The following is a 24,384-nucleotide window of genomic DNA, read 5'->3' as shown; positions in this document are numbered from 1 at the left end:
GATGGCAGTGATCCATAACAGACAGCGCTTTAAACCACTCAGCCACTCGAGGCCCCTGATGTATGCATGTATGTATGTATGTATGTATGTATGTATGAATGCATGAATGCATGTATGTATGCATGTATATAATGCATGCATGCATGCATGCATGTATGTATGTATGTATGTATGTATGTATGTATGTATGTATGTATGTATATAAATGTCTGACTGCCCATCTGTATGTATGTGTGTGTGTGATTAGGATTTTTAACATAGCTTTAACAATATTTCAGTCATATCGCCACGATGTCTGCAGTGTGGCAGTTTATAGTGATGTCTAGCACAGGGGCATTATGCTGCAGACATGTAGCATGATGTCTCACCCAGTCACATTATCCTGACACCAGACTGACCAGTCCTAACACTAACCTCTTAATGCTGAGCGCCTAGCGAGGCAGCTGTTAGTACCATTTTTGTAAGTCTTTGGTATACCTCGACCCGGGTTCGAACCCCTGAATTCCCCTTCCAAGGCAGCATGTATACAAATGTCTGACTGTCCATTTGTATGTATGTATGTATATGTATGTATGTATATGTATGTATGTATGTATGTATGCATGCATGCATGTATATATGTATGTATGTGTGTATACTTAAATAGACTGATCGATATTTATATATAAAATATGTGTAGCTTAACTGATTAGTAATGCATACAGAAAACTGGAGAGCTAGGTTAATAAATTACAAGGAATATTGATCAATGGGTATCCTGGAAGTTGTCGTTGTTGTAGGGTTTAACACCATTTTTCAGTACAAGGTAGGCTATACATGGTGGCTAGTATAAATGGTGGAGGAAGAACCCTGGAAAACCCTGGGAAGAACCACCAGCCCATGAGAAGCTTACTGGCAAACTTTCTCACATACCCATGTTAGCCGAGCCCGATACTCGAACCCATGCAGGCAGAGGTGAGATGGCAGTGATCCGGAATGTTGAGTGCTTTAGACCACTCAGCCACTCAGGGCCCTATGAGTATATTTAGATTTAACTAATCAAAATAGACATACATAGATCTAATACAATTGTCTATCACACAGACAAAAGATACTTGGATTATTCCATAATTGCTTATATTAAATAACTTGGCATGTTAAAGGATAAAAATGACCTATGAGATTCAAAATATCAGCTTTGTAATGGACTGAATAAATATTAACTTTGTAATGGACTGAGTAAATATTAACTTTGTAATGGACTGAGTGAAAGTTTAACTTTTTAATGGATTGAGTGACCATTATCATGTTTTCCTTTCCATGTGACAGATGTAAATCAATGAAAATAACACCTATTGTATCTCTTATGACATTAAGTGCTTTTATTGTAAATGGCATTATGACCTAAAAGGCAGACAAATGTTATCATTTCAATAATAATATGTGAAACACAGTAAAATAACAAATAGCACATTATGCTTAGCATAACACACCCCTAAGCCTATGTAATATAGACCTTGGTCTATGAAATATTGACCATGGTCTATGTAATTACAGACCTGATCTATGTAATATAGGCCTTGATCTATGAAATATTGACCTTGGTCTATGTAATACAGACCTGATCTATGTAATACAGACCTTGATCTATGTAATATAGACCTTAGTCTATGTAATATAGATCTTGATCTATGTAATACAGACCTTGATCTATGAAATATTGACCATGGTCTATGTAATACAGACCTGATCTATGTAATACAGACCTTGACCTATGTAATATAGACCTTGGTCTATGTAATATAGATCTTGATCTATGTAATATAGACCTTGGTCTATGTAATATAGATCTTGATCTATGTAACACGGACCTTGATCTATGAAATATTGACCATGGTCTATGTAATACAGACCTGATCTATGTAATACAGACCTTGACCTATGTAATATAGACCTTGGTCTATGTAATATAGATCTTGATCTATGTAATACAGACCTTGATCTATGAAATATTGACCATGGTCTATGTAATACAGACCTGATCTATGTAATACAGACCTTGACCTATGTAATATAGACCTTGGTCTATGTAATATAGATCTTGATCTATGTAATATAGACCTTGATCTATGAAATATTGACCATGGTCTATGTAATACAGACCTTGGTCTATGTAATATAGATCTTGATATATGTAATACAGACCTTGATCTATGTAATATAGACCTTGGTCTATGTAATATAGACCTTGATTTACAACTTTATCATCAAATGAGACATGTGGTCAGGACCATGCTAATCTTATGTTAGATGCCTATTTAATATGTCAGCACTCTATACTCACCAAGACATATTCCATTTACAGTTTTGTATCCATCACAACATTTGTTAATTGCTTTATAGATTGTCTTTTGTTCAACCCGCTGTGACAACCTGTATTTGGTGCTAAAATGAAAGAAAATTAAATTAAGAGACCAGATTTAATGAAATAAATTTTCATTATGCATTTATCTAGTTTTTTGTCCCCAAACATTTTAATCTACTTGCCCACAACAGTAGTAATAGTTTTTGTCCCCAAATATTTTAATCTACTTACCCACAAAAATAGTAATAGTTTTTGCTCCAAAATATATTAATCTATTTGCCAATGAAGTCAAGTAATGCTTTTTGCCCTCAAATCTCTTAATCTGTTTACCCAAAAGGTCAGGTAACACTTATTTGCCCTGAAATGTGTTAATCTATTTGCTCATGAAGGCAAGGAATACATTTTGCCCTCATATCTCAATCTATTTGCCCATGAAGTCAAATAATGCTTTTTGCCCTCAAATTTAGGTAATACTTTTTGCCCTCAGATGTGTTAATCTGTTTGCCAACAAAGCCATGAATTAAAGAAAGTGGACTGTCCTACCGAGAATTAAGAGAAATTTAAATAATTCAGTGAAGAGATTATCTTTCTTGAAAAGTATATATATATATATATATATATATATATATATATATATATATATATATATATATATATATATATATATATATATATATATATATATATATATATATATATATATATATTACTTAAATATAGATTTTAGTTTTTGTATATAAATCAACATTACTCGAGTCCACATTTTAGTCTTTGTAAAAGCTCAATAATATTATTTCAACCTGTTCTTTTTTTTTGGGGGGGGGGTGCATATAAATCAGCAACATTTTACTTGAACCAGTATTTCATGTTTTAGATATAAATAAACATTATTACTTTAATCTGGGCTTACATTTTTGTATATAAATCAACATTACATAAAACCTAGGCTTCAATGTATTTATGTAAATGAACAATATTACATGTACCTGTACATTAGTTTCTGAATATAACTCAACCATGCTGCTTTAATCTGGGCTTTTGTATACCAACACTATTACTTGAACATGGGAATAAGATTTATAAATAAATGAACAATATTAATTTAACCTGGGCTATAGTTTTTGTATAAAAATCAACATTACTTGAATATGGGCCTTAGTTCTTGTATATTACATGAACACGGGATTTAAGTTTTGTATATAAATCAATCACATTATATGAGTCTGGGCTTTATTTATATATATATATATATATATATATATATATATATATATATATATATATATATATATATATATATATATGTGTGTGTGTGTGTGTGTGTGTACATATATGTGTACATATATGTGTACATATATGTATGTATATATATATATATATATATATATATATATATATATATATATATATATATATATATATATATATATATATATATGACATTTGTTGTATGTGTGGAATCTATGTAATTAATTTTAGCTTGGACTACTACATTTAGCCAGCTTTAATCAGATTCTGCTCCATACAATGTTATACCTTATGCCATCTCAAAGATGGCACTAAACCCTGCATCAATTTCTTCTATGCTATTCTGGCTTACTTAAAAACCATCCATCATGGATGACTTCCACTTTTAGTGATTGCCAGGTTGCATGCCCTTTATAAATTCCAATGCTTTGTCTACAGACAGCAAAACTTGACCTTTTCCTGCAATAAACCATCTCACCCACGAATGCATTCCCTCTTTGGCAGTTGTGAAGAGAAATAAAAACCAGTCAGTTTTCATAAAGTTTGAATTATTAATGCTGGTACCAGACCAAAATTGGCAAATTAATATCAAAGGCTGATAACCAGGTAACTGCTAAAATATCTAATATCCTGCCTATGCACCTACATACGTTAAGAAGTAATCTTTTTATATCACAAGCACACTTCACATCTCAAATCAGTAGCTTGAATGGGATGGGGTTGTTTATTTAGCATTTCAAGTTGAAAGCAGGCAGTGTTTGCAATCTCGGATTAAAAATAGTAATATATTTGCAAGGTATAGAGCAATACAAAATTTTATTTAGGTATACTGTTGTGTAAATTCTTTAGAGTATCATGCAATCAATATGAATCGCTGTGGCCAACTCACAAATATTGTGAACATCTTGGTGGAAATGCCAAACACCATGTAGTGGTCCTGTAAGTGTAGGGCTCTTTGTAGGTCACTGTTACCGATACTGTATCGCTGAAATGAAGAAGAAAGCATTCATTTTCGGATTATGAGCTTGAGGCTACCAATCCTCAGTATCCCCAGATATTGTGACACCATTTATATGTCTGTCTGTCTGTCTAACATGAGTGTTCATTACAAATGAAATTAATAAGACAAAAGTTAGATAATGTACATCTCTTTCAACTCTTGAAAACCAACAAGTGGAAATTCCCAAAACTTTGCAGCTGTTTTTCCTTAGAGTAACATGATCTGCAAGGATTCATCCCTGTCACCCACCCATGGGGTTACTGGGAGAGGATCAATGGTCAGGTATGGAAAAACTTCCATTACAATGACATTTTTAAATATTTTCTGATCCAACTTTATGTATTGTATGCAGTCATAGCAGAAAGTCACATATCAAACCTGCAACAGGTTTTGTTATCATGACCATAGGGTCACTGTCTTAGGTACTTGCTTTACAGGTCATTGACATCTCACCCCTGATATGTGGCCTCAAGTCTCAGTGCAGCCAATGAGGGTATTTAAGAAAGCTTGCCAGTAGCTTCCTGCAGGCTGGTGATTATTCCCAGGGATTTCCTGGTTTTCTTCCTCAACCAAACATACTGGCTGCCATGTACAGCCAGCTTTGTTTAAAAATGGTGTTAAAACAAAGAAAAAAACCAAACCAATGTCACGAGGTGGGGATTGGTTGATGGAGGCAGAAAGAGTAATGGAGATGGTGGTGGAAAAATGCAATGAAAAATTGTTCAAGATGATATAAATTTTACAATAATATTTACTAAAAACAACGAGAGTTTCATGTATTTAAAAATTGCAGAGTTAAAGCGACCAACATCAAATTTGTTAGCTGATCACACATATTGACTAATGAACATGCGATACATAAAACTCATATTTCAAATTTTAATGTACAATCACCTGCTAACTTGCTAGCCCAACCATCTGGGGTATGATAAAAATTCTAAAAGTGTCAGCACAATCTATGCCCGCAAGGCTATCCCTGTTTTCTCGTTCCATGTAACTAGCTTTTAAAAGCATAGGAGATCAATGACATTACGCAGACACAAATGGACTGTATCACAGTATCCCTTCATATATTTAAAAGTATATGATAGTATTTATAATATCTTAGAAAATGAGATTAAGAAAATTGTCATTGTTGTTTTGGATTTAATATAATTTTTAGTACATGACTGGCTATTCATGGTAACAAGTAGGACAGAGATGGTAGAAACCCCAATATGAATCACTGACCCACAGCAAACTACTGGCAAGCTTTCTCACATACCCATTTTGGCCGAGCCCAAGACTCGAAGCCACATGGACAGAGGTAAGATGGCAGTGGTTGGTAAAGGCACACAAAATTAGACCACTTTGCCATCTGGGCTCCTAAAAATACTGTAAATATACAATATAGGTAGAGAAACAAAGTAAGATATATCAATATTTTTCTATTGTTATAATCTAGAGTGCATTTACTGTATTTCTTGGATTACCAAATGTCAATAAATTGTATGATTACATGTACTACAAACTACAAATTTTGAATCTAATATGCAATGATCCATCTCTAGTCCCTCTTCTGAGTCGCACCCCTCCATAAATTATGCAGACTTGAGTTCCTGTCAACATCTTAAGGCAAAAACCTAAAACAATTGGTCTAAACTAGAATGTCAAATTTTCATGGCTTACGTCTCTATGGTATGACAAATATTGGGTCCTCCATCTCTGGGAGCATCCTGTCCTCTACTCAGAGCAATAGAAAATAGCACAGTTACAGCTACACTTAAGATATCCCTCACTTCCATGCTGGAAAATCAAGACAGTCTCCAGCTAAATCTGAAATACAAGTCCAAAGCATTATTGGTACCATATCTACCCGCTTATAAATCCAGTCCAGCTGCCAACAACATAGATCCTGATCTGCTGTCTGTGCCCATGGCAGTTGGATTTGACTTGTATGTCAGTACATATTGATGCATAAAATGATGGTAAAATTTAACATGTCTGATGACCAGTATATGCATAAACATGTTTAAGATGAAAAACAAGAACATAAATTGTTCACCATGGTAAAACAACAATGATTTTAACTATATATCAAAATTTCCAAAAACTGTTTATATTTTTAGACGTCTTAGATGCAAATAAGGTGTACATTTTGAATATTTGATGACTAATTTATTTTGTGACAAGAAATGAATCACAATAGAGCCTGAAGGCTAAAGGAGTGTCACTTTATTTCCCCATACATACAGTTCGCACTGGCAATAAATAACTTAAACTTCTATAGCTACCATATACATTACAGTGATAGACACTTTTTAAAAATGTTTTATAAACTACAATGCTTAATAGAATTAAATTAATTAAAAGAGAATTTAACACTAGACCTCATTTCAAATAAAATTTATCAAATAAGTATTCAAGACATCATAAGAAAAAGATTGAAATAATTTCATAATTTTCATAAATTTCAAGTACAATAAGCAAAAATATAAGATTCTAATGTAAGATTCAATTTAATACATGATGGAAATTTAAGATTATATTTATTACATGAAGGAAATATAATATTTCATTTACTACATGAAGGAAATATAAGAATCTATTTAGTACATGAAGCAAATATAAGATTATATTTATTACATGATGGAACTGTAAGATTCTATTTATTACATGAAGGAAATATAAGATTATATTACATGATAGAAATTTAATATTCTATTACATGATGAAAATTTAAGATTCTATTTATTACTTGAAGGAAATATATAATTATATTACATGATGGTGATGTAAGATTATATTTATTACGTGATGGAAATGTAAGCTTCTACTCACTGAATGATGATTCCATTGATTACATGATTGAAATGTAAAATTATATTGACTCCATGATGTGACTGTCTAGTGATATTTATTATATAATGGAACTGTAAGATTATATTTATTACATGCTGGAAATACATTTACTACTTGATGGAAGTGTTTGATTTTATTTGAAGACTAGCACGGTGGAAAGACTTTGACATAAACTAATATGCCTAGCTTAGTGTTAGGACTTTACTCATCACATTTTTATGACATCATTTGTTATGTCATAAACTTGGGTGTTATTATACACATCATATACAGGAAAGTATGCTGTAGGAATATTAACTAAATAACACAGTCATATAATAATGCCAATATAGTGTCCTCCTGTACTACTTTTTATTATATACTTGTGTGAAATATATAAAGATATAAAGGAGGTGCACAAGTCTGAATACTACTCATACATACTGCATACTCATACATATTGCATAGCATTCATACATACTGTATGCTACTCATATATACTGCATACTCATATATACTGCATAGTATTCATACATACTGCATACTAATCATACATAGTGCATTCTACTCATTCATAATGTAAACTACTCATACATACTGCATACTCATGCATATTGCATAGTATTCGTACATACTGTATACTACTCATATATACTGCATACTCATACATACTGTATATGACTCATACATTCTGCATTCTACTCATTCACACTGTAAACTACTCATACATACTGTATACTACTTGTACATACTTCATACTACTCATCCATACTGCATAACATTCATACATACTGCATACTACTCATCCGTACTGCATAACATTCATACATACTGCATACTACTCATACATACTTCATAACATTCATACATATTGCATACCCATACACACTGCATTACTAATCATACATACTTCACTGCTACTCCTGTATGTTGCATTTCTACTCATGCATGATGCTACTAATCACACATATTATATTCTACTCATATAGAACAGAATATTAATAATATACAGAACATTTCTACTCATGCATATTACACACTAATCACACATACTGCATTTCTACTCATGCATATGATACTAATAATCACACATATTTCATGCATACTCACACATAATGGATTTATACTCATGCATATGACACTACTAATCATGCATATTGCATTTCCACTCATGCATATAACACTACTAATCACACACTGCATTTCTACTATGCCTATGACACTACTAATCACACAATAGATTTCTAATATGCATATGACACTAATCACACATACTGCATTTCTACTCATGCATATAACACTACTAATAATACATACTGCATTTCTACTCATGCATATAACACTACTAATCACACATAATGGATTTCTACTCATGCATATACTAATACTAATCACACATATTGCATTTCTACCCATGCATATGGCACTACTAATAATACATAATGCATTTCTACTCCTGAATATGACACTACTAATCATACACATTTAATTTCTACTTATGCATATGACACCACTAATCACAATATTCCATTTCTACTCATGCATATGATGCTACTAATTATACACAATGCACTGCTAATCACACATTTCATTTTTACTCATGTGTATGACTCTACTAGTCATACACATTGCATTGCTAATCGTTTATATTTCATGCATATCACACTACTAAGCACACAATATGCATTTCTACTTATTTCTACTCATGCATATTGCACCATTACTCCTGCATATGAAATGCTACTTATACTGCACACATCTCTTACAAACTGAGAAGTATTCTACTTGTGCAATATGCTCCAAAACCCTTTTATATTGTGGCATCTTCCTTTCAATGCATGTCCAAAATCTGGCCACAAAATATTAAACAATTTTTCATTGTAATTCCAATTTTTGTAAATATGAACTCTGACGTCCTTCAAGGGACTCTGTGGGAGAGGCTTAAAACACAGACCCCTGTCAATAATGATCACCGCATGTTCAGCCTAAGTAATTTTCGTGTGAATTTCCACGAAGTTTTCTTTTTTATTTAAGAAATGTAGTTACTGAGAGAATAACAGACTGTATCACAATATCCCTTTGCTTAAACATGTAGACAATTATACTGGTTTTACTAAAATAGAATATATACCTGCATATAAATCGAATCCAAATACAAACATAGAAACTGGTCTACCATCCTGTAATCTGATGAAGGTGTATGGTCTCTTGTTTTACTCTTTACTCATAACAAACTGCATAGACCCAGATCTGTTGGGATATTATGTAATGGGAGATGTGGACCCAGATCTGTTGGGATATTATGTAATGGGAGATGTGGATCTGTACTATGCAGTTGGATTTGACTTATAAGCAAGTATGTATGGTACTTTATTGTTGTTGTTGTTGTTGTTGTGGGGTTTAACGCCATTTTTCAGCACGATAGGCTATACATGGCGGCCAGTATTAATGGTGAAGGAAGAACCCGGAAAACCCCGGAAAGAACCACCGACCCACGAGAAGCTACTGGCAAGCTTTCTCACAATCCCACATTGGCTGAATCTTAGACTCGAACCGCCGCAGACAGAGGTGAGATGGCAGTGATCCGTAACGAAGAGCGCTTTAGACCACGCGGCCACTCGGGGCCCCTATGGTACTTTAATCTGCACCACAAACTCATTTATTTGATAAACCTTGGGGTTTTCAAAAGTGGAACTTGAAAGAATTTGCACAAACTGTAACTTAAATTACATTCTGCATATATGCTTAAAGGAATAAAGACCATTAATATTGCATACTCATACTGTACTTAAAATACTGGTTATATACTGTACTAAGAAGAAATGTTATATACTGTACTTAGAAGAGTGGTTATATACTGTACTTATAGTGTGTGTGATTTGGATTTTAACGTAGCTTTAACAACTGTTCAGCCATATCGCTACGATGTCTGCACTGTGGCAGTTTATATATAGTAATGTCTGGCTATATGGAATCAGTTCACAATTAATACTTCCAGTTCAGTACCCACGAATGTAGTTCTAGTCTATTTTTAGAACATTTTTTCCTCTCTCATTTTGGTGGTGATAGAAGAGTTTTATTTATGCATTTTTGGTAGGGATTTAAAGGTAACTGTTTATTCTTCATAATATGAGCTCAGGGTGTTGTTGTATGTGTGTATTTCGGCGACAGTGCACAGTGAGTAATAAGGCCTTGGTGATGCTCCGGAAGTGAAATCTGTGTCCTGTTTACATGGTGATGTGTTGTCAGCATCTAAAAAAAGAGCAGGTCAACCTTTGACGAGAACTTCACCGTGAAGTCATCTTTGAAGGTAGTTTAGATTAGCATATGATTTGTATTGATTGTCACACAGTGGAAAGGTCAGTACTGAGAAACCAATGTAGATAACATATAGTAAAATTAATTGTGTCCTATGTCCATATACTATACAATGAAGGCTGGTTATATACTGTACTTAGAAGACTGGTTGTATACTATACTTTGCAGACTGGTTATATACAGTATATAAAAGACTAAAGAAAATATTGATCAGTATGCACATGTATAATGGAGAACTGCGTTTTCATACTTTGTTCACATTTGTTATCATCCACAGGAGTTTCTTTCTGAAGCTGCCTGGTAATCACTCAATATAAAGTCCCCCAGTATAACTGTCTCTCTCATAAATGTGGACATGATCCCACTGTAAGAATTTTTATTCATATTTCTCGCTACTTGAATTACTTCACTTAATTTTAGCTTTCTCAAAATGACAACTAATCATAACGTGGTTTCACACCGTAAAATTGTAGTGCATGAAAATACAAATACAAAAAGAGACTATCCCACAGTCTTCTTGGAAGATCCACCCACCCACCCCGAGTACAGAATAGAATATTGAATCACTCTGTTCTGGCAGACATGGAAATTTCACCATAGGGTGGGTTTTACATAGAATTTAGATTTAATGACCACAGTTTAATATTCCCTTTTAGGAGTTTATAAACGAGTTCTACTGTATTTCCTTCTTGTCTTTTGTTTATAGATCTGTACTTACAATACTGATCTTAAATACAATATTTCCCCACTAACACATGCAGTAATAATTCTGCTATCATTTCATATTTTATTAATGTTACATAACATATTCGGACTCTGTCAGTCTTCTGTGAGAAAAGAAAAAACATACATGAAAATTCACCTACAGCTTAAATGAATTTAAAACCCTGGGAATAGTTTCCACCACATAAAAGCACAAAATTAAAACACTATATCAAAATGATGAAATTTAAGCATCACAGTCTTAGAAGGGTCTCCAACATAAACGGTACAGTAACTAAATGCATACAACTGTTATTTAATTGAAATATGCAGCGCAACCTCCTATAGTGGTCACTTACCATATACAGACAACCTTTCATATCCTTCGGGGTTCTGCTATTCCTTCTTTTTCACTTAAATTAAAAAACTGTATTACCCTTTCCTTATTTAAAACAGCCAACACTGATCATATACTTACATCTGACTGACCTAAAGTGTACAACTACACAGTCACATAGGCACGTTATTGATCTTAAATGAAATAGTAATTGCTGTTATGAAGTACTAAATTAATTAAAGCAATCTCCATCGACTTCCTGATTGCTGATTAATCTGCACCTTAGCTGTCATCACAAAACCTCCAGAGGAAAATTAGCAATTGCGTCGGATTTTTTCCATTGCCAACCTGGCACTAAACTGTGTCAAGAAAAGCAGACTGCAAGTCTAAGTCTGATCATAACCAGTTAAGAGTAGGTCAAATATTTTCCATACACTGTGCTTTCATTATGCAACATGCATTCCAGTTTACAATGAATCACACCTTTGAATTGATCTCCATTTAAATATAACGACACACTTTAGTGCTTTGCCATATGTATTTCTCAGGGTGTTTTGTATAATGATATTCCAATGAATATTCATCAACGAAAAGCTAAATAACTTGACCATCATTTAAAGAGTATTTATTATCAAATTTTAACAAAAAAAAAAAAAAAAGAAAATTATCAGTGGATGAAGCAGCATGTAGCACTTGCCTACGTGACTTGCGCATTAAATATATTTCCTGTTCACAGCACAGACCGCCCTCTAACACTGTATATGCCTCAGTAAATAAATCAACAAGACATACAAATTTAATGGCTACATTACTCTGGTAATTTTAGATTTACCTGAAAAGTATAATTAATGAGAATCACTTGCTTGGACTAAATATTTAAATATGTCACCGACGGGGCATCAACGCTGAACAAGTCAGTCAAAGCGCTTGGTGGTTACAAGAAAAACGTGGTAAAAACCTAAACATGTCACAAACACCTACTCGATAAATTCCATTTAATCCAATCTTCTCTTTAATGTATCACTTCAAGTTGGTAATATAGAAAGGTAATGTATCAGGTATATGAAAATATAGCAAAAATCCATATTTCTCATTTTTAATAATATGAAGTCCTTAGGAGGTGTCATCATTTAATTAAATTTCCCAAAAGGCTTCAGATCCTAACTTTACTCCAGTTATCTTCGTCCGAGTGGCCGAGTGGTCTAAAGCGCTCTCCGTCACGGATCACTGCCATCTCACCTCTGTCTGCGTGGGTTCGAGTCTCGGGCTCGGCCAATGTGGATATGTGAGAAAACTTGCCGGTAGCTTCTCGTGGGTTAGTGGTTCTTTCCGGGGTTTTCCCGGGTTCTTCCTCCACCATTAATACTGGTCGCCATGTATAGCCTATCCTGTGCTGAAAAATGGCGTTAAACCCTATAACAACAGCAACAACAACCAATTACCTTGGTAAAAATATAGCCTACCTGTGTTGCTGGGCTGCGAAAAACTAAATCAGTCCAAACTGAATTTCCAGCAACACTAAACCATAAAACGAGAATCAACTACGTAATTAAAATTACTAAAGCTTATTTTAATGTCATTCAATCCTTCAATGTGATTTGGAAAGCAATTTTCACCTTTTACATCAGGTAAGCACCAACTATGGACATGTACATGTATACCAGGATTGATATTCTGAATAACTCAAAATCCAAACCATGAATGACCTTTAAACCTAATACCTATAACATTCAGTTCACAAAGAAAGCCAGTCTCTATTATTACCCAACAGCTAAACTGATTGTACTGTACTTTAATTTGGAGTGTATATATATATATATATATATATATATATATATATATATATATATATATATATATATATATATATATATATATGTACATAATATGAGACACAAATCGGTAATGATGCAGATACCAAACGGTTTCCCTAAAGTTTAAAGCTAATCATGGAAAGAATCAACATGCATCAACAAATGAACAAGAAACACAACCTTGGACTTCTACATGTTTGAGTGACAGAGCGAATCTACAATCAAGAATTAAATAATGGAACAAGGAAGAAATATTGGGCAAACAGTCTTAGAATGGGTAGACTGCATGTCCATTCCGCATTATTACAACAAGAACATACCACAGTAGCTCTATAACTAAACTATAACAGCAGTGTCATTCACGGCAATGATTTTGGATAGAATTTATGCTCAAATAGCTGCCTATGACAACAAACAATACTTATAAATATGTTGTAAAATAGCCTACCACAAAATGGTACAAAATGAAAAATAGTGAGTTCAGTTCGTTAATATACGTACTTTTACCTCTGAAGTTCTTTCTTGCAGACTGATATTGCTTTAATTAGACTGCTCAAGTGGCTTCAAAATCCAAGTGTGAATTCAAGAATTTCAAGTATAATTGTTGCAAAAGATCAACTGATAAAAAAATCAGCATTATCAAAGAGAGACAGGATCATTTTTTAAACTAAATACATGGCTAGATACCAACATAATCAGATTCAACTTAAGAGCCAAGACCGTCATAAACCTAAATCTTCGAGTTGTGTGCATGTTGGACAAGCAATCATGTACCATATATCATCGTTTATAAGTCAGGTGAAATTGCATTAAAAAAAACATCCTGATCTGCCGTGTCATAATGCGCTTGCCGTTTATGGTCTATGTTGCTTGCTCTACTGATTACTCTTAACAAACTGCACAGATCAATATCTGCCAGTGCATTATGCGATGGCAGATCTGGGTCTGTACAGTTTGCAGCGGGACTCGGCTTATAAACAAGCATATAGTATGTACCATAGATTTCTGACACACATGACTGATCTACCTATACTTCGTGACACAGTGCCTTGATGGTATTTACTATCGATCCATCTACACAAAAGTCATTTCGTTTCCTTGAAGTACGGGTTATTTCTTGTTTCGTACAGTTGCAGTCTACGTTTGGTCATCAATCCCAGCATGTGCACAGGTATTGTAAGGTCATACAAACCATCACAAGTTTCGTTGGGGTTCCCTTATGTGTCCTCGGCCTCATACAATGACACAGTATACCTTCATGGCATCTGTCTATAGGACTAAACTAATATTTACGACTAAGCTCATTCAAGTTAAACTTTTATCTATTTGAACTATACCATGTGCAAAACTACATGCTGAAGAGTTTATTTCAAAGAAAAAGAAGAATTCATTGAATTACGATTCTGGCTTGTTTAGCTGACCATAGGGAATCACACACAGACAGACAGACACATCAAATGCACATGCTTTCCTTAAAGACAATATAGCCAATATATGATTATGTGGCCTTACCTTTGATGCCGACAGGTGCTTAACAAGAACATGACCACTTTGAAGAATAATCCAAAAAGATAAACTTTGTCACGTTAGATAGGTAAATTTAAAATTACCTGCTCTGTGTGTGGGATGCATTTAAGTGTGGCAATTGGGACAGCAAATATACTGTATATAATTGTATACATTAGTCAGATCCCACTGGAGACCCATAATATATCCAGATCTGAAGTCACATGATATGCTGGCAGATCTGGATGTATGCAATTTATCAGGATTGATCGATACAACAAAAAACACTGAACCTGGTCTTTATAAAGCCAATCAAGGAATATGTTGCATGCAGCTGGATTCTGCATCTAGGTTAGAAATGACTCGACATCTACAAGAGGACTCCAAAGCCATTATTTTACTAAGTCGAGTGTAAAAGAAACCCTAAATTGCGTGAGAATAAATCAAAGTGGGAATAGTTGTTTAAATACAATTGGATCCAGTAATTTCAAAATAATGTATGTGCGAGCATGAACTGGAACTTTTTTCTTTTCATTGTGACATAATTGCTCATCTACCATCCATTATACAAGAAGACCTAAATAAATGATTTTCAACTGGAGAGATCGCTTTAAACTTGTAATTTAATCCAAGAAGTAGGGGAAACTAAAACTTAAGAACTTAATCAACAGTAATAATCTAAAACCGTATTATGCATTTCAGCTAAGTTTTAAAAACTTTCCAAACAATGATACGTTACAATGGAAATTTTTGTCACCACTCAGCATGTGAGAGCTATAAAAGGAAACTGTACTGAATTTAAATAACCTTCATTGCAAAACGTTTCATGTTTAGCAAGTTAAAACAAAGATTAATAACGACAATCAACAATAAAGACTGTATCCAAACTTTAAAACTCAATATACAAGTACCATATACATCACTTATAGGTCTAATCCAATTGCAGACTGCAAAGACCCAGATCTGCCGTCACACAGTCTGCTTCATGATCTGGATCTATGCAGTTTGCTTTTGAGTAATTAGTAGAACCAACAACACAGACCCTGATCTGGCATCACATATTGTAGTGGCAGATACGGGTCAATTTTGTTTGCAGTTGAACTAATAACACACACACACACACGTGTGTGTGTGTGTGTGTGTGTGTGTGGTGGACAATACATTAGTTTGTGATTTATCATTTTGCCTAGTGGCTTTGGAAAGCTGAGAAAGTTAACATCTTAATCTGATTAAAGGTTGCCTGGCTGGAAACAAATCAGACATTAAACAACCATACAAATATATATGATAATTAAAAACGAAATTCACTGGTGAAACGATGTCACAATGTTGTGTAAATGATTTGGGGGAAAAATAATCAAAAGTAATATCTTAAGGATATAATGAGGCTAATGAATATACAAATACAGAGGCAATATTCCAGAGGGGGTAAGGACAGAGCCCCCCCCCCCCCGCACACACACCAGCTTACTAAAATTGAATGGAAAAAAAAACACAGAATAGTTCATGAATTAGTTTTCGTTACAGTAAGATGGTTAAATCTATCACCTGGAAATGGTTAAAATGGAAGAGCTTCTGAGGCTTTTTACCCCCTTGGCTCTTACTAGGGAGGGCTCCGTCCCACCGAACCTTTGCCAAACTACTTACATCCACCCTCACCCCTCATACTATTCATGGAGCCACGCCTGAAATGGGTTGTTGATGTAATAGGATACAGGTGGTAAATGGATAGCTCATCCATCAATCATGATGTTACAGTCCTACTGATGCATCCTCGAATCCTATTGCTTTTACAAACCGACTGTGATACTGTCTAGTTCAACAGATCAATAACACAAGGCCTGAATTGAACATTTTCATAGATCCAGTCAAACCTCTCTTAAATCTCCATCTGGCAAGTGCCCAAAAATGGGCAATTAAATCAGCTGTCTGCTTTAGCAAAGATTCGTATATAAACTTTTATATAAAGTGTCTATTTAAGGCAGATGGTTTTCTTTTGTTGTGTGATCTATAAGCCAATCTGCACTGTAGTTTCATGTTTGCAACATGTTGTAAACGATATCTGTAGTATCAGTCATGCTTCTTATTGTGTAAATTAGATATATTTTAAAATTAGTATTTACAAAAGCAAATATTTATCCTTTTTTTCATTTTTATGTCCTTGTTTTAAATGCAAAAAAAGGACATATTCCTTCACTTAAATCACAAAGAATGGGCTGTGGATAAATCATTCATCTTAATCCAAAACCAGTGACTGTCACACGTGTATGTCAGAGACTTCCTAATGAAGGTTAACAATAATTAATGTATGCAAGTGACATCTTTGCCTTTGTTTCTCCGTGTCATTACGCATAAGCAACAGAAGGCACAATACCTTTTCACACAAGAGAAAGCTTGCCAGTAGCTTTCCGTGTTTTTTTTTTTTTTACAGAGGGTTTTCTGGGCTTTTGCTCCACCACAGTTTTACTAGCTGCCGTGTATAGCCTCTCGTGTGCTGACAAAACGGTTTTAATCCCAAAACAACATCAACAGAATACAAGAAAACGATTTCATGAAAAGTATTAACATGCTTTTGAAGAATAAAAACGAAACAAAGGTTTATGGGTAAGTATTCATATCTTACGTTCAGGTTTGCACCTGTGCGGAAGAAATATAGCGTCAAATCAAACTCCCATCCCACAAAAAAATATTTCAAACTTGTGCCGAAATTTATTTGCAAATGCATTCAATTTACCAAAACTGTACACAAAATGATGAATCCAGCCTGCACTTGCTAATCAGCATAGAAGTTTAGAAAAAAACTTCATCGCTTTACAATTCACAATGTACACTGAATGTAAATGACTGATTCATCCATATGTGTGGTTGGTAACTTTTTAGGTTGTGTTATGGTAACTTTTTGGCTGGTGTTAAATTATACATCAACACAAAAAGAATCACGACAAGGCACGAAACTGAACCATGACTGCAACTCCAGCAATGGCATTAATAACTGTACCAAATAATGACCCCCTATCCAAATGTAGGTAACTTGGAGATGCTTTGGGATACGCCATTTTTATTCCCAAAAATTTCTCGTACTGATGCATTCAAACCCTCCATATCAGAGCCTTGTGTTTGCTTAGTTGGGACTGTATCCCAACGACTGTATAGGCAACAAGAATGTCCAGCATTTTAACTGTATGGATGCAAAAATGAAGACCACCTACTGGAAAACAACACAATGGTCGTTTAAAGGCAATTTTCTTTTGACCATCTGAAAAGTATCAAATGCTGGATCAAACTGTGGTCTCTCAAAATACGTAGTCTATAAATAGTTCCCGAATGACATGAGCCGCTATATTTATGGTCAGCGGGCAGATTTACCGTCGAAAGTTTATGGTTTTGTTTGAAAGTTGAGAAGAAAAAAAATCATTAAATCTCAAGATACTTTTAAGACAATTACATACATAAACAGAACGCAAATCAAGCTTTCTGTTAGCATCTATATTTGTGATTTATAAGTCGACTTTGCTTCAGTGTACCTTGTTAAAATGGTAAATATGGGTGATCGCATATAGGAGAAACTGCCACCTTGCCCATTGTCCAGGTAAAATGGGCGAAATGACCTTATCGGGAAGTATCTATTACAAGAGAACGTCTTGAGTATCAGCAAATATGTTCACTGTCAGGAAGATAGTCCACTTCCCTCCCCCCCCCCCCCCATTAAATGTATCACCTGCAGTGTAGCCTCTGCCTGGGGAGGTTTTGCAGAGGGTAAATTGAGGTCAATTTCAAGGGAAGACAGCCAAGGGGTAAAATTCAAAACCACAGATTTGTCATGTCATGTTCTTGAATATGTCTGTATATAACCCCATACAAGTCAATCCAAATGCAAACACAGACAGTTGCATGTATTTGCACAAAGCACTGGTAGATCTTGGTCTATCTTGTTTGTTTTACGAATTACGCCTGACAAACTTCACAGAGCCAGTTTTGCCGTCGCCTTTTTTGACCGCAGATCTGGGTCTGTGCAGTTTGCAGTTGGACCAGACCAATAAGTGAGTATAGATGGCATGTGACATACACTTGTCAAGCTATTGACTGAAAGATACTGTGGACAAATACAGGTTCCTCAAAAGCCAACATGTGTATGCACAAACAATTTGGGGGCAAAAATTGTTAACTACAAAATATGTGGGAATATTGTGATACCCTCAAATTCTCTCATCTACTGTATGTTTGTCTGTCTTTCTCTCTGTCTGTCCGTCCATGCTCTTAATCTAAATCTTCACAATCCTACCTCCTAATCTACCAGGTGGAAATTCACCAGTTTCAATTGCAAGCATGTTTTATTTTGGTGTCCTTCCCCTCAGGGCCGGATTAAGGCCTTAGGGTGCCCTTGGCACAGCCAACGTAGGGACCCATAGCTATCCTGCCTTGGCCATAGATGTGGTTACAGTAATATTAACAACACTCCCTGTGAAATCAGACGATAATACACGGGGCCCCTTGAACCTCGGGGGACCCGCCTGTGAAATCAGATGATAATATACGGGGCGCCTTGAAACTCGGGGGCCCTGCCTGTGAAATCAGTCGATAATATACGGGGTCACTTGAACATCGGAGGGGAGGGGGGGGGGGAGGAGGCTAGGCACGTTGCCCACTTTGCCCTATGGATAATCCGGCCCTGCCTGCCTTGGATTATGGGGTGTGTGGACGGTATCATCAATGTTCATACATAAAAATGTTTTAATTGCAGGTACATTTTTAAAAATATTTTCGGACAAAAATGTTATGCATAAAGCCATTCCATGAAGCAGCAAAGACAAAGCCATTCTGATACAGCTTTATGACACCTATTACAATATTTATATAGTGTGTCTCAAAAGACCAATACCTGCGAGAAAGGAAATGTCATATTTGATATGGCTCAATATAAAAACTACAGTATAATTTTGATTATCTGAATCCATTTAGAGACGGTTGATTTCAACTGGATAACTGATCGTATGGATGATTTAATTTGATTACAAATGTAGAACTGTGGATGAAGTGTCTGGAGAAATCGGTTCATAGTAGTACCGTTTATGCTAATACAACACCAGTTGACCTAATTACTGAAAAGGTTCCTTGCTTGGTGCTCAGTTAGTGTTCAGACTGGTCGGCCTGGAGTCTGGATAATGTGACTGGGTGTGACATGATGCTTCGTGCCTGCGGGTTGATGCCCAAATGCTAAATAAACATCACTATAAAAGGCCCCACTGTAGACATAGTAGCGATATGACCAATTTTTTTTAAAAGCTACTTAAACATCCAAATCACACACTCACACATGCCTAGATTCTATTCACACCTGTGCCAGCAGATGAGTAATTTTCTCATTCTTTAGGTCAACCGTGATGGCTGGTTGACAGGTAATTAGTATACTTAAACTACTGAATGCCTGCCAATTAACTGTTATGAGACTGTTTTATCAGCATGAAATTTAAATTCGTGGAATTAGATATTGCTCAATTGGCTCTACTCTAGTTCGAGTTTGGTGTCAATCAATTTTCTTTGTAATTTCCCTCTTCTTTTTTCATTTCTCCTAATTAAATGCATTTTTAATTTAGGAAGATAATTTAATTATTCATGATACCATTGTAATCAATTGTTTCTGATTTCTGATATTGCTCTCTGTTGGCATCGAGGCTGGCAATTTTTATTTATTTATGGATACTTGAACATTGTAATAAGAAACGGATTTGTGTGATAATGTGGATGTCAATAGGAGTGAATATCCACATAATCCGTGTCCAAACAATCAATGTTTTACTCTACGAAGATCGACAAATGATTATTGAAACTAACCAATATATGTATCTGCGGTGAATGTTTGACTATCTAAAACCATTAGGAAAGTCAGTTGATCTGAAGAAAGGTGTAATGGTATTAAGCCAGAAAAGAGAATGATCGTGTCTAAATATTTTCAATACTATCTGATACTAATAATTTAAGCAATCACAATATCATTGTAAATGTAATTCAGGCAATCACCATATCCCATGTCTAAATATTTCCATTACTTTTTAATAATAATAATAATTCAGGCAATGACCATATAGCATCTTTAGTGGATTGTCCACTTGTAATACATACACAGCTATTGCGTGGGGGTGGGGGGAATATAATATATTACCCTTCGTTTGCAATATACGAAAACATAGTCAAGTCAGACAGAAATATCTCAGCATGTAAACAAACAATACTTCCAAGCAATTCAGTCACTGTTACATAATTTATGAACACAATGTATTACTTTTACCACGCTCTCAGCTTGTACTCTATATGGATCTCTCTCTCTCTCTCTCTCTCTCTCTCTCTCTCACACACACACACACACACACACACACACTTCATACCTTGCTATGGAATGTCTATCCTGTTCACTACTGCTGGAACACAAATCATGTTGTTAGTGTGACTGCTTTCCAAGATGGTTCAACCTGAATAATCCATTGTTAGACTTACCTCAGATCTGACAACTGGTTATACGTGTTCGTTGCTAGTAATTCAGAAGCTTATGTCACAAGGTACATCAAACAATCTCTCTTCTGGGCATCCAAGGGTCAATCGTAATTTACACTTTACGATCTGAAAGAATATCGGTGTGACGACGAGTTCGAAATAAAGTCGTGTTTGGTCATTTAGTCACAGTGGTTATATTTAATATGTACCTGCTACTTACCTGCTTAAGCTGAAAGGGGATTATAAGTATAGTAGTCACTATAACTGTTCAAGGGTGTTAATTTTCCAGAGAGGTGTAAATAAAGCTATGATCAACCGTTTTATACTGAAAGTCTTATTTACAATCGTAACAAGGATGTTGTTTTCTGGGGGGTGGGGGCACGTTTCGTATTTGAGAGATGCTTAAAAAATATTTGTATTGAACTGACATACAGCCCATTAGAAAATGTCCACTTACCTTTCAGTATATCATTAAAGGCCACAGAATGTGATACGCAACGGTGTCTTGACTTCAAGCATAGCTTCTTAAGTTAATATAAACATTATTTATGTCCTGATCTGTGGCGACTTTACTTGCAAATTTTGCTGCATGTATGATTTGCCTCGGGCACAATCGGTAAAGAATAAAGAAACCTGCATGTACATCGTTGATAACAACGAATATTAGCATTTGGGTTTTCATTATTTTCCCCATGCAGGTAGGATGTCAAAATGACATTTAACCTCAACTAGAAGAATGCCCAGTGGATTCTGTTCCCTGGTAAAAACTTAACTTAGATGAATACTGAACCACGTGTGAACAGAACATAATTATCATGTGGATTCTACTACCTGGAAAGGAATAGGCCTACAATACACATATTGTCTGCACTGTTCATCGCATGACGAAGTCGGTACATTGTCGAGTCTGCAAGTGATGCAAACGGATCAGGCTTTTTCTCCCACGGGACTCAAACTTAACATGTGATCAACAGCTACATTTATCTTAAGTCGAGACAACGAAATGTTTCTTCCTTTGATCATAACAAAAATGTCACGTTTAAAATTTAGCACTTGTTTAAACGACTTCAAACCTTGTGGAAAAATTTGTTTTAAGCGCATTGAAACAAGATAAAAAGTTATCTTTAGGAATTTTAAACTGGTTCAAAAGCGAATTTGTAACATTCTTCAAGCGATATTTAAAGTTTTTAAAACGAGTTCTGAACCCGTTCAAAAACGTCTTTTAAAATTGATACAAAATAATTATAACCTCGTTCAAATAAGTTTAAAAGTCCTTCTAGCAAGATTCAAAGTTGTTCAGACGACTTAAAGACTAGCCCGAAATTAGAATATGATCAACCATAACATCACCTCTTCTTTAGCGAGGCTATAGTAGCAAGCACACACTATCAGGCAAACAAATAAATTCAGAATAAAACGACCGTTGCCCAATCTCTAACTGCCGACGTTTGTCCATTTAGCTCTACATTTTATTTTTCTCTAACAGATTCGTGTTACTGCTATTTGGTTCTAAATAGTAATAAAGCATAAAATAACAAAGTTTACATGTATTTGTTTTATATTATTCACATAACGCTCTAATAATTTGCTTAGCTGATAAATTAAGCAAAGGTTTCGGTCTACGTCAATTGCGCATCCAGATAGAAACTTTTCCGAGGATTCTATGGGGAGGGGGGAGGGGGAGTTTGGGGAGGAATAGACCCTCAAATAGCTTGTGAGAATGTACTCTGAATCATAAACAATTTAAATCCGTTAAAGTTTGTTGGAAATTTTCTGTCTTGCGTAAAAAGAAGAAAACCATCTCTCTTCATGACGTCATCGCATTAGATCAGGGTATCCCCCATAGGAACACGTCAACAATAAGTATAGCGGAGAGTAAATATGACCGCAACGTTGCGAAGAATTGAAGGACGAGTTGTGAAAATAATCGGGACAAAATAATTGCAATTTGATTTTGCTATCAACATCATTAATATCATCATCATAACCATCTTCATCAGAAAGATGTTGTCGAAGTAAAGTACCAATAATCTATGGGACCGACCGTTAACTTTTCCGGTTCTATGGGGTTTTGAGCGGGTGGAGTTCGGGGGTGTGACCCTCAAATAGCTTGAGAGAATGTACTCGGGGTCATAAACAATTTAAATATGTGAAAGTTTGTTGGAAATTTTCTGAATTGCGGAAAAAGAAGAAAAGAATATCTCTATCTGAACATTAACTATTCGTATTAATTCAAAATTGAGTGTACACTCGTTCCTTTATGGAAATTAATAACGTTAAATAGTCGGTCCCTAACTATTCGTATTAGTTCAAAACAGAGTGTACACTCGTTCCTTTATGGAGGTTAATAACATTAAATAGTCGGTCCCTGACTATTCGTATTCAAAATTGAGTGTACACTCATTCCTTTATGGAAGTTAATAACATTGAATAGTCGGTCCCTAACTATTCGTATTCAAAATTGAGTGTACACTCATTCCTTTATGGAGGTTAATAACTCAAAGATATTAAATACAAACAATATACATATAATGTTAATTCTTCATTTTATCACTTTTATTTGTGGTTTATAAAGGGTTGTATTCAGATTTGTCAATTTCGTTTGTGAGATATCTGGCGATTTGAAATCTTTTTACTGACTTCACGTGTCAAGAGTTGAGGCAGGAGTTCGAGGATATTCATTTTCATTCTCCAAAAGAAGCTGGCATCGGAAAAGAGATCTTCAAGTTGAACTGGCATGTGGCCGCACAGTTTCATAACCAATTTTCGAATAACCGTCGAACCGCTCCGGTGGCCTAGTGGTTAG

The 24,384-nt window shown here is 34.9% G+C and overlaps 1 protein-coding gene across 6 annotated transcripts in view; it reads right to left on the bottom strand.

Annotated features, from left to right (window-relative positions):
* The window catches only part of LOC149793779 (uncharacterized), a 115,405-nt gene that overhangs the window by 69,587 nt on the left and 21,434 nt on the right, over positions 1 to 24,384 (bottom strand). The window contains exons 1-5 of one of the 6 annotated variants that reach the window (XM_089967775.1): positions 22,036 to 22,236; positions 21,582 to 21,704; positions 6,261 to 6,407; positions 4,482 to 4,577; positions 2,324 to 2,424 (exon numbers count right to left, since the gene is read on the bottom strand). In XM_089967775.1, the coding sequence (XP_089823901.1) occupies positions 2,324 to 2,424; positions 4,482 to 4,577; positions 6,261 to 6,376 (313 nt within the window). In that variant the 5' untranslated portion in view covers positions 6,377 to 6,407; positions 21,582 to 21,704; positions 22,036 to 22,236. The other 5 variants (XM_089967774.1, XM_089967770.1, XM_089967772.1 and 2 more) reach the window with 5 other exon arrangements.

Source organism: Sinohyriopsis cumingii, chromosome 8 (genome assembly GCF_028554795.1).
Source record: "Sinohyriopsis cumingii isolate HCF-2022 chromosome 8, ASM2855479v2, whole genome shotgun sequence".
Lineage (NCBI taxonomy): Eukaryota > Metazoa > Mollusca > Bivalvia > Unionida > Unionidae > Sinohyriopsis > Sinohyriopsis cumingii.
The sequence above is the reverse complement of the archived record's forward strand: the minus strand, read 5'-3'. Positions and strand labels throughout refer to the sequence as shown.